This window comes from Triticum urartu, chromosome 4, assembly GCF_003073215.2.
Source record: "Triticum urartu cultivar G1812 chromosome 4, Tu2.1, whole genome shotgun sequence".
Lineage (NCBI taxonomy): Eukaryota > Viridiplantae > Streptophyta > Magnoliopsida > Poales > Poaceae > Triticum > Triticum urartu.
The window spans coordinates 149,494,860-149,510,305 of NC_053025.1; the positions used below are offsets into that span (position 1 = coordinate 149,494,860).

The 15,446-nt window shown below is 44.0% G+C and overlaps 2 protein-coding genes across 2 annotated transcripts; one reads left to right on the forward strand and one right to left on the reverse strand.

Annotated features, from left to right (window-relative positions):
* Positions 1-2,023: 2,023 nt before the first annotated feature.
* On the forward strand, positions 2,024-3,004 carry LOC125551168. The gene is made up of 2 exons (XM_048714327.1): positions 2,024-2,456; positions 2,552-3,004. Exons 1-2 carry the CDS (start codon positions 2,229-2,231, stop codon positions 2,882-2,884), a joined length of 561 nt encoding a protein of 186 aa, XP_048570284.1. The 5' UTR covers positions 2,024-2,228; the 3' UTR covers positions 2,885-3,004.
* A 399-nt stretch (positions 3,005-3,403) lies between these two features.
* Positions 3,404-6,780, reverse strand: LOC125551167 (mitochondrial uncoupling protein 1). Its single transcript, XM_048714326.1, has 9 exons — positions 6,525-6,780; positions 6,043-6,258; positions 5,839-5,917; positions 5,614-5,747; positions 5,419-5,517; positions 5,216-5,320; positions 4,587-4,661; positions 3,900-3,986; positions 3,404-3,810 (listed from the first exon to the last, which is right to left on the reverse strand). The coding sequence occupies exons 1-9, from the start codon at positions 6,606-6,608 to the stop codon at positions 3,775-3,777; spliced, it is 915 nt and encodes a 304-aa protein (XP_048570283.1). The 5' UTR covers positions 6,609-6,780; the 3' UTR covers positions 3,404-3,774.
* Between the last annotated feature and the right edge of the window lie 8,666 nt (positions 6,781-15,446).

Below are 15,446 nucleotides of genomic sequence, written 5' to 3' on the forward strand. Positions count from 1 at the left end.
TTTGTGCCTCGGCAGCACCATCACCGGAAAGGAGCAGGAGACAATCAAGGCAGCTTTGTATCGATACGCCGATGGAGAGAAATGATATGGAAAAATCCTAAAGCTTAACCTTTTACACAAGGACGCGAGGATGGAGGGGGAGAGAGATGATGCATAAAAAGTACCCATTTTTCAACAAGGGGCGCATTTTTTCCTTCGAAACATGTTTCATATGACTGTTCAATGGACATTACTGTTCACATTGGGGCAGTGTTTATACGGGGCACTGTTCGTTATCCATACGGTACGGTTCACTGTTCCGGTTTTGTTTGGGTAATTGTTTGTGTGTTGTTTGCTGATGTCATGGTGTAAAAATGGATAGTAATCAGTAAGAATTTAATTCCCCCATGGATTACTGTCCATGAAAATATACTGTCCCGATTTACTATTTTGTGCCTCGGCAACACCATCATTGAAATGGAGCGGGAGACGATCGAGGCGGCTTTGCATCGGTACGCTGGTGGAAAGAAATGATGTGCAGAAAAATCCTAAATCTGAACCTTTTATATAAAGACATGAGGGTCGGAGAAGGGGAGAGAAATGGTGTGTAAAAAAAATCCTAATTTCTTTCTGAACCACGGGCGTTTTTTAAACACTGTTCACTATTTTCATCAAATCAGGACGGGTTTTTTAAACACAGTTCATTTGTTTGTTTTCTGCTACCATGTAAAATGAACAGTAGAAACGCAAAAAAAAATCAAAGAATGGGGAAAAATGCCATGTAAAATGAACCGTAGAAATGCAAAAAAAAATATCAAAGAATGGAGAAAAAACGAAGCCTTCCCGCTTTAGTACAGTACTCCCTCCATTCCCTTATACAAGGCCAATGTGGAAAATATATTTTGCATCTATACAAAGTCACTAATAGTAACCGAGAAAATTTAATGATGTTTTCTCGTACTATCAACTTATTTAATACTTGCATGTATATAGCCATAATGACACTGTACTATTTCCTTCTCACTACTTCCTTGCATGCATGCGGGCATATTAATCATCCCGGTTAACGAGAAAAAAGGTTGGCTTGCAAAGCAGTTATTAAATTTTACCTTGGTATCTGTAATTTAAGTATGTGGTCTTGTATAAGACTAGCCACAATGGGTAGTAACATAAAGTAGTAACATTGGCATGCGAAAATACATAGGAGCTCTCGGGTGCTATGCCCCCCTATATTCAAAAATAATTTAGTAATTCAAAAAAGGTCGAAAAATCCTATAACTTTTTATGGAATCAAACATGACCAAGTATTGCACCCGTATAAAAGATTAAATAGGGAATGGCTTTTATTGTATCCAGGGTCAAAAATTTCCCAAAAAATGCTAGATACAAGTACTATTCATGTTATATTATTGTCATAAATTTATTTATTTTGCCCTGAAGTCAACGAGTACAATACCTTGGCCAAACTTTTTATATGAGTACAATACCTAGTCATATTTGATTCAAAAATATATCCAGGATTTTTTTTTATTTTGTTTTAAATTATTAAATTATTTTTAAATATAGGGGGGTGGAGCACCCGAGTGCTCCTAATCCGCTTACCATTGGCATGTTACTACTTTATGTTACTACCTCTATATAGTGAAGAGTAGTGATAACATGGAACACTTCATTTATTAGGCTATAGGCTCATCTTGCCTTCATATATGTGATGTTACCCACACAGTGGCGGAGCTTGCAGCAAATTACTGGGCGGGGTGGCAGGCCAAACTGCAAGAAATTAGGATTCCCTCGGACCATGGGCTGGCTCTAATAGGAGCAGGTGCAGCAAAGCTGGGCGGGCCATGGCCCATGTAGCCTTGTGGAAGCTCCGCCAGTGTTATCACATGCTTTTTTTTTCATTTATTGTTTGCTACATCATCTATTTTATCTAAATATGTGTGATGTTACTACATATGTTACTTTCATTGTGGGTAGTCTAAGGGAATGGAGGGAGTAACTTCTTATGTAGTGAGATGGTATACGGTAACTAAAATAGTTATATACTCCTCTGTTTTAAATAAATAAATTATACTAAAGCAGCAACGTTTAATTTGGAACGGAGAGAGTACCGTATACTCATCTACTACCGTGCTACTGGTCTCGGAGTAATCGGTGTGGCACCAACAAGTCACTCGTCCGGTCACAAATCAAATGTCCAGATCCACATACAGAAGGGATCGTCAGCAGCGTAGTAGGAGCAGCTGGGCATGGCTGACTCCCCAGGATTAGCTCGTGCTCGTGACGTCCTGCGCGTGAGCGCCGACGACCGGGCGCGGGTGGACGCACTCTCCTCCGCCGCATCCGCATACGTATCGGCGGCTTCTCCTCATCTGTCGCCGAGCTTCTTCGAGGGGTTCGCGCTGCGCAGGATCCGCGTCCTCAGCGTCCACCCGGGATTCATCCACTGCTCCTACCACGTCCCTGCAAGCCTCACCGTACTTCACTGGCTTTCTTGGTTCCTTCGTTATTAATTCAGTCCCCTTGATCCGCGCCAGCTAAGCCAAATACATACATGCACGTACACACGCAGGACTCTAGCACCGGCTGCCTCGCCGCCGGTGTTGTGGTGGCCCTGGTGGACGAGATCGGCTACGCCGCCGCCATCTCCGACGCCCAAAACTTCAAGGTCTCCGTTGACATGTCCGTCGCCTTCCCCGATCTCTCCCAGGCCCGCGCAGGGGACCGGCTAAGCATAACGGCGAGGGTGCTCGGGCACAAGGGCGCCTACTCCGGCACGCACGTGCTCCTCACCAACGCCGTCACCGGCAATGTCGTCGCCGAGGGCAGGCACTCCGTCTTCGGCAACCTGAAGAAGGCACCACTCAAGCCAGCAGCCACTACTAGTCTTAAAAGCAACTTGTGACTCTGACTCTGCCTACTCCTACTCCACTACCGTCTATTATGCACCTTCTTTCCTAAATGGCCACTCATGTATCTTTCTTGTCAAGAATAAAATGAAATACACTACTAAAAAGGAATAAAAGGATGCGTGTTCTCAATGGGAATATGTTGTGTACTGAATCCATCCCAAACTCACTGTCTTGTGCTGCTTTTTCGTGTCCAGCGTGCGCACCTACCATTGTCAGCCATTTGATCGGCAGACCAAGCAGCTACCCAACCAGCTAAGCATCACTTCACGTCCCCGTCAATTAGCCCCAAACAGCCTGGCCTAAACATCACGTCCCCATCGATTAACCCCAAACAGCCTGGCCTAACACAAAAAAATATCTATGCCAAATAAGTTACTAATTATAAGTTCTACGGAGTAGCAAGTTAAAAAAAACTATAAGCTCTAGTGCTCACCGGTGTCTGATCTACCCAGCAAGCATTTCAGTTGTAACATTGCAAGGAAGATGACGACAACACAGGACATCATCTACAATTAAAAAACCAAACAAAGGCAGTGTGCTTATTGCAACGAAGATGGAGACAACACAGGACACCATCAACAATTAGAATACCAAGCAAAGACATTGTTGCCTTCCTGGCTCGTCACAGACAAGATCTACTGCAGCTAATGTTCATCCATCCAACACAAATTTAACAACACTTTTGACATCTCCGAACTACCTCAGCATTTGTTTAAGGTCCTGTCAAGACCGACAAAAATTTATTATAGTTTCTCACAGTTGAGGTGTCAAATTTGTCCTTTGTACCACAACTCCCAAGGGTTAACGTCTTATGTAGGAGAAAACAAATGCGCGCACATTCTTGTTGTATACCACCTTCTACAAAACCCATATCATCTCATCTTTAATTTGCAGGCTTTCTCACAAAGGCCTTCTGAACCTGCACAGGCACACAGAAAAAAGTTAGTGTACCGATTTCGCATGCTTACATAACATAGTCGCACTGTGATAGTTACAAATTCAGCTTACCTGCTCCAGTGTCAAGAACATGATCACATTCCATGATCCCAGTCTAGCAAAGTTTGGAAGGAAGCCTTTGTAAAATGCCAGAGGTCCCTGCACACAAAAAAAATCCTATTAATCAGCAACCTGCTTGGACTTTCGTTTGCATTCAACAGGTATACAAAGCAGTTCCTATGAGCCTAGAACATATCCAGAATATTCAGCTCACAGACAAACGAGTATATCATTAACAAAACACAGCTCAAAGGATATCTAAGCAATTATGAAAGGTTACTCGGTACAGAGGGAGGACACTATCAATATATTCCAAATCAAGGTTAAGAGTTAGTTGTTCGGAGAAAAAAAATATACGATTCCTACAATGAGCAGTCACCTTTTGTTTGCCATCATATATCTTTTATTTGCATGATCGCTTGGAAATAAAGCGCTGTTAAACCACCGTTCAAATTTGAGAGCCACCAGAATGACAATCAAGGCAGTTAATTCTAACAGAGGCTGTATAAGTTGCCAATAAATTACCTACTGTCAACACATACTATTAAAATATGAAATGGGACGAATTTTCTCCGCAAACATGGCCCAGCCCCAGATGCTAGATGTGCTTGAAAAACATGTTGTAGACAAGTATCACTCATCTAATGCTGACTGAAAAGTATAAAAAAGGCATGAACAGAGTAATAGAGTGGAACATACATCATTCTTCAGGGTCTTCACAAAACAATCAATAGTGTTCTTGTAGGCAGAGTCACCCATCATTCTTGACTTAACCTGCAAGAAGGTGTGTATTGTTAGTAAAGAGAAACATCTATGCTCGCATATCTTTAAGGTAAGAACTCAACTGCTAATCAATACTCAATAATACAGAAAGACTTCTTTGATAATGATCCAAAAATGGAAGCTGCATTTATTTTCAAAGAAAGACCAGTATCTGAGTTTCATAGGAAAATAGAACAGCTTCGATGCAAGCAAATTAGCATATGGTGGCCATGGATGCACACATTAAAAAAAAGGCATAAATCTGCACAATGGCAGAAGTATAAACCTCACAGAAACTGAACTAAGAAATCAGCTTTGCTGAAAGAACATGAATACGCCATGAAATAAAGGTCAGAACTGGCATATCTCAGTTTAAACTTGGAATAGTGTGTGATGCTGTCAAAGATAACCATTTGTAATAGACAATAGTTACTACCTAGTGGATAAATACACCAAGAAAGCATTGCTCAGAATAATTAATTCGCAGTTGGTTGTATAGGAAATAACATTTTAGACAAGATCACTAGAGTAGGGATAATTATCACTGAGCGAGGAGGACATCTCACCACATCGACCGGAGAACCAACACAAACAGCAAAGAAGCCAGCGCCCAAACCAGACAAGATATGAGTGACCACGTCATCTTTGAACCCAGGAAGTTTCAAAATGGACTGCATGATACACAATACAGTTGACGACAGCAAGATAATAAGCAATCAAATAAAGGAAATAACGACAAGAATAAAGGAAATGACGACAAGAAGCACACCTGCTTCACTTGATCATAACTGGCCAACTCAGCAGCGTTTATGATGGCGTTACGTGCAACATTCGGACCAATGCCAGTCCACAGAGCAGCAACCCCTTCCTAAAATGATGATACCGGCATATTTGAAGCAAGCAATTTGGGATATGTAACAATCCACAGTTAGCTTGCAAAACAAGAGCAGAAGCAACAACTGACCTGCCTAACAATCTTGGCATAAGCATCCATTGCCCCAGTATAACGGCGCAGCACACCAGGTGCCAGCTTCCCCTCAGACTGAAGCCTGACTTTGACAAGGTCAGTGGGGTTGGCCACAGCGATTGCAAGGGCACCTGAAGCAAGTCAGACACACCATGTTATGTTGCTGCATACTTCATTTCACATGGAGGGGGAAATTGATTGAGAATCCAACGATGAGGGTACCAGTGGTGAAGCCAGCGGCTATCTTCTTGGACAAAGGTACATCCCCAACATGGTTCTCGCCAACATAGAAGGATTTGACCTGAAGATGGTCAGGCACAACAATCCGGGTCAAGTTCATTGTTGAGTACCACTACAACTACTGACGCAATGCAATACCATACATATACATAAAGAAGGGGGAAAAGGGAGGGAAGGGAAACTCACGGGCTCATAGAGACCAATGCGGAGACCGCCGTAGATGCACTGGCGGTGGAGGCCAGGGACGATGCCCTTCCAGAGCGCGGCGGCGCCTTCCTCCTTGGCGATGGTGGCGGCGGTGCCGAGCAGGCCACGGTACTTGGGCCCAGCGAGATCCCCGGCGACGGCCTTCTTCTGCAGCTGCAGCCTGACCTTGGCCGTGTCGAGGGGGATCGTGGTGATCTGAGAGAGGGGAAGCCCATTCGATTAAACCAGGAGCGGAAAATACATGAGGAAATAACGAGATTAGCGGCGTGATCCTGGTCGGGGAGCGGCCAGGGCGCAGGGTGGCATTGGAAATCGGACGATCCAGCGAGAGAATAAAAACGAAGCGTAAAGCAGCGGGCGATCCCGTCCCCGTCGCCGTCGCAGGAACAGGACGCTGGTGAGTGGAGTCTGGTGGAGATCCGTGGGGCGGTGGAAGCAGGGGTTAGGTTAGGGTTTAGTACCTCGGCGAAGCAGGCGGCGATGGCGCTGGCGGTGAAGCGGCCGGCGAAGGAGATGTCGACCTTGGAGCCGTGGTCCGGCGCCATGCTTGGCTTGGCTTGGCTGACGGGTGGATGCAACCGCCCACCACCGGCACCACCGAGCGAGACGACGGACCCCTTCTGTCACAACTCACAAGTGCTGTCACACACACACACAGAGGAACGAAGGAAGGAAGGAAAGGGGGGAAATAAAGAGGAAGAGGGAAGTTGGCGCCTCCAAGGGAAAAAGGCAAAAGAGCTTTTGCCTTCCCTCTGCTCTGCTGTTTCTCCTTCTTTTCTCTTTTTTTTTTTGATTTGATTTGAATGAACCCTCTGCTGTTTCTCGAATTTATCCTGCTTATTAATTACCCTATTGGGTTGATTCGATTCTGATCTGATCTGGAAATGGAGATGATCGATGACTCAGATGCGCATCACGCCTACTAATCCATCCCACTAGATTAGTTGTATTTCCTTCCTTCCTTTGTATCAATCCATTCATCCATCCATGTTTTGGGGACTTCCAGAATGCTGACCATGTGGGGACGTGTCCTCCAGTTTCTTCTATGCACGTCTCCTTCTGGTGTTCCCCTACTGTTTCGTCGCTGTACTCCTCTACTGATTGCACTGGTCGATCCACCGTTGCATAGGTTCCTTGGAATATACACGACCCCCTTGGAAAGCAAATTGGGTCACAACCTGACGCAGAATTTGGAGGGGATGCGTGGAGGTTGCATGTGGCTAGATCTGAGTCGACCGAGACTTAACGAAGTCTCGGTCAAGTGATAGAATATATAAAAGTGAATAAAGCAAAACTTTAAATGAAAATTTTACACGAATCTCCATGCAAAATCTCACAAATATAGCATCGATTAAGACTTCGTTAAGTCTTAGTCGACTGAGATTTAGTAATCTCGTTTGGTTATACTTGCAGTATAGAGGAATTGAGTGCTTGAAGATTTTTTTTCTTCCTTTTTTCGTGAAATACGCAAAAGTCTTGCGTATCATTGCATTGATAGGTAGAGCGAGATTACACAGGTTGATTACAGAATGGTGTAAAGGGAACGACCAGCTAGCATGTACACAAGGATGGCGTGCATAGAAGGCCGCGACACACTGGAACGTCGGGTGTGCCAGCCGCGGGTGCTGGAGTCTACGTTTCTGGCAAGATTAGGGCAAGTCCTGTTGCGCCGGCACGAGCCCACAGTCGTGCCTCCTCCCGGATCGTACTCACGGCGCATCCCACGGCAGGGGAGTCATTGTCAAAGAGGCAGCCGTTACGATGCTACCAGATGTGCCTAGGCGGTGATGCGATGGAGGCAAGGTCGCGTCGTAGACAACTCGTGGTACTAGAGATGGCCGATGAGAGCCAGGCGATGAACTTCTCGTCGGGGTTGGGGATCGTGGCGATGGATCGGCACCATAAAAGTACCTCGTGCCAGACTTGGCAGAAGAAGGAGCATCCCGTAAGGTGTCGTCTCAGGTTCGCAGAGTGGACAGAGCGGCCCATGGGGGAGGTCGTGCCTTGCTAGGTGATCAACGAGCCAGCAGCGGCCAAGCAACGCTAGCCAGACGAAGAACTTGATGCGAAGTCGTGCCCAAGGGCGTCATGTGATACGCCAATGGGGGGTTGTTGTCGTAGATCTAATGAAGAGGGCTTTATAGCAAGAGCTCGCGGTGTAGGCACCCATGGCAGTCTAGCATCAAGACAGCTTGTCCGGCTCGTCGGACAAGGTCACCAGGCGTAGGCGTCGCCAGAGAGCCATGTACTAGACGGCCATGGCCGCGCCCATGGCGCCCTGGATGTCCGCGATCCAGGCGCGGTCGAGGAGTCCATCGGGCACTGATCGCACTTTGGGTCGCCGCTTAGGTACGGTGCCATAGACTAGTGGCGCGCTGGAGATCCGGGATTCCGAGGCCACCTGGAGAGACTGGCCTGCAGACACGGTGCCAGCTGACAAGACAGTGGCCACCGCTCGCTTCTTTACGCCCATACTAGAGGAAGTTGCGGATGAGGTGGTTAATTTGCTTGAGGATCGAAGGGTTGATGGCCATCGCGATGAGGATATGCACTGGCATGGCCGAAAGCACATGCCTGCAAAGCACAAGCCGCCCCCCCCCCCCGCGACATCATGGAGGCCCACCAAGGCGAAAGCTAGTGCTCCAGCTTGTCGATGATCGGCTGTAGGGTGCGGGCGCCGACCTTGCGAATAGATAGTGGAAAGCCGAGGTATGTAGTAGGGAACTCCTGAAGCAAGCACGCAAAGCTCTCGGTGATCGCGGCCCGGTCCGTGGGTGTGCACTAGATGGGGGACGTCGCACACTTGGCAAAGTTAGTGTGCATTCCATAGGCAGCACCGAAGACATGTAGCAGCTCACGAACGACGGTAGTCACGCGTGCCAGGTCGGCAGAAGACGACCACGTCGTCGGTGCAGAGGGAGACGCTCGATGCCATGTAGCACGCGGTGAGTTGTTGAAGCACGCCATCGCTGGCCGCCCGACAAGTGAGGTTGTTGAGGGTGTCGATGACCATGAAGAAGAGCATGGGGGACACGGGTCCCCTTGCCGCAGCCCAACTATGAAGAATGGGTGGCCCAGGGACACCATTAACAAGAATGCGCGTGCTGGCATGCCGAGGAGGATGCAAATCCACTCGCGCCAATGATGGCCGAAGTTGAGGTGACGAAGGGTCTCGAGGAGGAATGCCCAAGAGAGAGAGTCGAAGGCACGTGCAATGTCAAGTTTGAGCATGACGCGGGGGTGACGGGGGTTGTGGAGTTGCCGTGCTGTTTACTAGGCAAGAAAGAAGTTATCATGGATGCATCGGCCGATGATGAAGGCACTCTGGTTGGTGGAGATCATTGCACCGAGGCAGGACGCGAGGCAGAATGAGCACTTTGGCGAAGAGCTTGGCGACAAGGTGGATTAGGCTAATCGATCGGTAATCTGAGAGCGCGCCGGCGTCAAGCCTCTTCGGTAGCAAGCTGAGAAGCACCTCGTTGAGCCGTTGGAATCCATGGTCGTTGAGGCGGTATAGCTTATTGAAGGCAGCAATGAAATCATCTTTAATGGCCGGCCAGGAAGCACAAATGAATTCGGAGGTGAATACGTCGGGCCCTAGCGCCTTTCCTTTTGGCAATTGTTTGATGGCTTCCCAAATCTCAGCCTTAGAGAAAGGCAGCTCAAGGTCGTGCAGCTCGAACGAGCGTGGGTCAAGAGCATCAAGGTCGATGGAGGATGTTCGCTCGGCTGGAGTGTCGAGGATTGTCGTGAATTGGTTGAATGCAGCCTCGACGATCGCCGCGTGCTCGGACATGGGGGAGCCGTCAACCTAGAGCTGGAAGATGGAGTTCTTGCAGGCTCATTGGGCGGCATTGCAGACGAAAGAAAGACGGGCTAGTACCGTCGGCTGTTAGGAAGTTGAAGCGCGTGCTCTGCCTGGCCAGGGAGCGCTGATACGTCCATTTTTGCATCATGTTTACCTACTGTTATTTATAATGTTTTTATGCATAATAATGCTTTTTGGAGTAATTCTAATGTTTTTTCTCTCATAATATGCAAGGTTCACACAACGAGGGAGAATTTCGGCAGCTGGAAATCTGGACCTGAAAAAGCTACGCCAGGCTACCTATTCTGCACAACTCCAAATGAGCTGAAACTTCACGAGGAATTTTTATGGAATATATGAAAAATACTGGAGCAAATAACTACCAGAGAGGGCCCACCTGGTGAGCACAAGACACCAGGGCGCGCCAGGCCCCCCAGGCGCGCCCTGGTGGTTGTGCTCAGCCTAGCCCACCTCCGGTGCCCATCTTCTGGTATATAAGTCATTTTGACCTAAAAAATAAGGAGAGGACTTTCAGGACGAAGCGCCGCCGTCTTGAGGCGGAACTTGGGCAGGAGCACTTTTGCCCTCTGGCGGAGCGATTCCGCCGGGGGAACTTCCCTCCCGGAGGGGGAAATCATCGTCATCATCATCACCAACAACTCTCCCATCTTGAGGAGGGGAATCTCCATCAACATCTTCAACAGCACCATCTCCTCTCAAACCCTATTTCATCTCCTGTCTTCAATCTTTGTACCAGAACTATAGATTGGTACTTGCGGGTGACTAGTAGTGTTGATTACATCTTGTAGTTGATTACTATATGGTTTAAAGATTAAATGTTCAGATCCATTATGCTATTTAATACCCCTCTGATCTTGAGCATTATTATCATTTGTGAGTAGTTACTTTTGTTCTTGAGGTCATGGGAGAAATCTTGTTGCAAGTGATCATGTGAATTTTATATGTGTTCGATATTTCGATGGTATGTATGTTGTGATTCCCATAGTGGTGTCATGTGAATGTCGACTACATGACACTTCACCATATTTGGGTCTAAGGAAATGCATTGTGGAGTAGTTATTAGATGATGGGTTGCGAGAGGTACAGAAGCTTAAACCCTAGTTAATGTGCTATTCCGTAAGGGACTGGTTTGGATCCAAAAGTTTAATGTTATGGTTAGAATTTATTCTTAATACTTTTCTCGTAGTTGCGGATGCTTGCGAGGGGGTTAATCATAAGTAGGAGGTTTGTTCAAGTAAGAACAACACCTAAGCACCGGTCCACCCACATATCAAATTATCAAAGTAGCGAACACAAATCGAACCAACATGATGAAAGTGACTAGATGAAATTCCCGTGTACCCTCAAGAACGCTTTGCTTATCATAAGAGACCGTTTTAGCCTATCATTTGCCTCAAAAGGATTGGTCTACCTTGCTGCACCTTTGTTACTACTATCGTTACAAATTATCTTGCTATCAAATTACTCGTTACTTATAATTTCAGTGCTTGCAGAGAATACCTCGATGAAAACCACTTGTCATTTCCTTCTACTCCTCGTTGGGTTCGACACTCTTACTTATCGAAAGGACTACAATTGATCCCCTATAATTGTGGGTCATCAAGGCTCTTTTCTGGGCCGTTGCCGGGGAGTGAAGCGCTCTTGGTAAGTGGAAATTGGTAAGAAAAAATTATTACTACGTGCTGAAATTTATTGTCACTGTTACTATGGAAAACAATCCTTTGAGGGGTTTGTTCGGGGTATCTTCACCTCGACCGGAACCACAATTAGTCACCCCTCAACCTACTGCACCTACTGAAAATATTTAATATGAAATTCCTTTGGGTATGATAGAACAACTATTAGCTAATCCTTATGCAGGAGATGGAACCGAACATCCTGATATGCTTGCAGGTTTACCTGGAGATGAAGCTAAGAAGAAGGTTTTCCCTTTATCTTTGAAGGGAAAAGCATTGGCATGGTATAGGCTATGCAATGATATTGGATCTTGGAATTGGAACAGATTGAAATTGGAGTTTCACCAAAAAAATATCATATGCATCTAGTTCATCGTGATCGGAATTACATATATAATTTTTGGCCTCGTGAAGGAGAAAGTATCGCTCTAGCTTGGGGGAGGCTTAAGTCAATGTTATATTCATGCCCCAATCATGATATCTCAAGATAAATTATCATTCAGATTTTTTATGCTCGGCTTTCTCATGATGATCGATCCATGCTTGATACTTCTTATACTGGTTCGTTTATGAAGAAGACTATTGAATTCCAATGGGATCTTCTAGAAAGAATTAAACGCAACTCTAAAGATTGGGAACTTGATGAAGGCAAAGAGTCAGATATTAAGCTTGAGTATGATTGTGTTAAATCTTTTATGAATACCGATGCTTTCCAAAAGTTTAGCACTAAACATGGACTTGACTCTGAGATAGTAGCCTCCTTTTGTGAATCTATTGCTACTCATGTTGATCTTGTGGTTTAAATACCACCCACCTATTAAAGAAGAAATTAAAGAACTTGTAGTAGCTAAAGATGAAACTATTATCTATAATATTGATCCAGTTGTTCCTACTGCTTATATTGAAAAACCACCTTTCCCTGTTAGGATAAAGGAACATGCTAAAGTTTCAACTGTGGTCAATAAAAGTAATATTAGAGCACCTAAACCAGCTGAACAAATCAAGGTAGAACCTAGTGTTGCTATGGTTAAGAATCTCTTGGTCGATAATATTAGGGCATGTTATTTACTTCTATGATGAAGCTGCTAGAATTGCAAACCCGATGGGAAAGATAAACATAGACCCGTTGTTGGCATGCCCGTTCCTTAGTTAAAATAGGAGATCACTGTTATCATGGTTTATCTGACATAGGTGCTAGCGTGAGTGCTATTACTTTTACCTTATATCAAGAAATTATGAATGAAATAGCACCCGCTGAAATAGAAGACATAGATGTTACTATTAAACTTGCTAATAGAGACACCATCGGTCACACCACTTGGGATTGTTAGAGATGTTGAAGTCTTGTGTGGGAAAATAAAATACCCTACTGATTTTCTTATTCTTGGTTCCCCACAGGATGAATTTTGTCCCATTATCTTTGGTAGACCTTTCTTGAACACCATCAATGCTAAAATAGATTGTGAGAAACAAACTATCGGTGTTAGCTTTGGTGATGAGTCTCATGAGTTCAACTTTTCCAAGTTTAGTAGAAAACCTCATAAAAAAGAATTGCCTAATAAGGATGAAATTATTGGTCTTGCTTCTATTGTTGTACCTCCCACTGATCCTTTAGAACAATATTTGCTAGACCATGAGAATGATTTGCATATGCATGAAAGAAATGAAATAGATAAGATTTTCTTTGAATAACATCATCTGCTTAAACACAATTTGCCTATTGAAACTCTAGCAGGTCCTCCTCCACCTAAAGGTGATCATGTGTTTGAATTAAAACAGTTCCTGGACACTTTGAAATATGCTTATCTCGATGAGAAAAAGATTTATCATGTTATTATTAGTGCTAACCTTTTAGAACATGAAGAAGAAAGATTATTGAAAGTTCTAAGGAAGAGCTAAGGTGCTATTGGATATACTCTTGATGATCTTAAGGGCATCAGTCCCACTCTATGTCAGCACAACATTAATATGGAACCTGATGCTAAACCCGTTGTTGATCAACAACGTCGGTTAAATCCGAAGATGAAAGAAGTGGTAAGAATGGAAATATTAAAACTTCTGGAAGCAGGTATAATCTATCATATAGATGATAGTAGATGGGTAAGTCTTGTCCATTGTGTCCCTAAGAAAGGAGGTATTGCTATTGTTCCTAATGATAAGAATGAACTTATTCCACAAAGAATTGTTACGGGCTATAGAATGGTAATTGATTTTACAAAATTAAACAAAGCAACTAGAAAATATCATTACCCTCTACCTTTTATTGATCAAATGCTAGGAAGATTATCTAACCACACACATTTTTGCTTCCTTGATGGATATTCTGGTTTTTCACAAATACCTGTTTCTCAACCTGATCAAGAAAAGACCACTTTTACTTGTCCTTTTGGAACTTATGCTTATAGACGTATGCCTTTTGGTTTATGCAATGCACCTGCTACCTTTCAAAGATGTATGACTGCTATATTCTCTGACTTTTGTGAAAAGATTGTTGAGGTTTTCATGGGTGACTTTTCTATTTATGGGAAGTCTTTTGATGATTGTTTAAGCAATCTTGATCGAGTTTTTTCACAGATGTGAGCAAACCAATCTTGTATTGAATTGGGAGAAGTGCCACTTTATGGTTAACGAAGGTATTGTTTTGGGCCATAAAATCTCTGAAAGAGGTATTGAGGTGGACAAAGCTAAGGTTGATGCAATTGAGAAAATGCCATGTCCTAAAGATATCAAAGGTATTTGTAGTTTCCTTGGTCATGCTGGTTTCTATAGGAGATTTATCAAAGACTTTATAAAAATTCTAGGCCTCTTACAAACCTTTTGCAAAAGGATATTCCATTTGTTTTTGATGATGATTGTTTAGAAGCCTTTGAAACACTCAAGAAAGCATTAATTTCTGCACCTATTGTTCAACCACTTGATTGGAACTTGCCTTTTGAAATTATGTGTGATGCTAGTGATTATGTTGTTGGTGCTGTTCTAGGACAAAGAGTGGATAAGAAACTGAATGTTATTCACTACGCAAGTAAAACTATAGACAGTGCACAAAGAAATTATGCTACTACTGAAAAGAATTTCTAGCAGTGGTGTTTGCTTGTGATAAATTTACATCCTATATTGTAGATTCAGAAGTAATTGTTCACACTGATCATGCTGCAATAAAGTATCTTATGGAAAAGAAAGATGCGAAACCTAGGCTTATTCGATGGGTTCTCTTGCTACAAGAATTTTATTTCCCTATCACTGGTAGAAAAGGAGCGGAGAACCCCGTAGCTGATAACCTGTCTATGTTGGAGAATGTTCTTGATGACCCACTACCTATTGACGATAGTTTTCCTGATGAGCGATTAGCTACAATAAATGTTTCTAATAGTACACCTTGGTATGCTGACTATGCTAATTATATTGTTGCTAAATACATACCCCCTAGCTTTACTTACCAACAAAAGAAAAAATTCTTCTATGATTTAAGATATTACTTTTGGGATGACCCACATCTTTATAAAGAAGGAGTAGATGGTATTATTAGACGTTGTGTACCTGAGCATGAACAGGAACAAATCCTACGGAAATGTCACTCCGAAGCTTATGGAGGACATCATGCGGGAGACAGAACTGCTCACAAGGTATTGCAATCTGGGTTTTATTGGCCTACTATATTCAAGGATGCTCGTAAGTTCGTCTTATCTTGTGATGATTGTCAAAGAATAGGTAATATCGGCAAGCGTCCAGAAATCCCTATGAATTATTCACTTGTTGTTGAACCATTTGATGTTTGGGGATTTGATTACATGGGACCTTTTCCTTCCTCTAATGGGTATACTCATATTTTGATTGCTGTTGATTATGTTACTAACTGGGTAGAAGCTATTCCAACTAGT

Coding starts and splice junctions, on each gene's coding strand:
- LOC125551168 (XM_048714327.1), top strand. CDS start 2,229: ATGGCTGACTCCCCAGGATTAGCTCGTGCTCGTGACGTCCTGCGCGTG. Junction 2,457..2,551: donor ACGTCCCTGCAAGCCTCACC/GTACTTCACTGG, acceptor GTACACACGCAG/GACTCTAGCACCGGCTGCCT.
- LOC125551167 (XM_048714326.1), bottom strand. CDS start 6,608: ATGGCGCCGGACCACGGCTCCAAGGTCGACATCTCCTTCGCCGGCCGC. Junction 6,259..6,524: donor TCGCCGCCTGCTTCGCCGAG/GTACTAAACCCT, acceptor CCCCTCTCTCAG/ATCACCACGATCCCCCTCGA. Junction 5,321..5,418: donor GTTATGATCAAGTGAAGCAG/GTGTGCTTCTTG, acceptor TGTATCATGCAG/TCCATTTTGAAACTTCCTGG.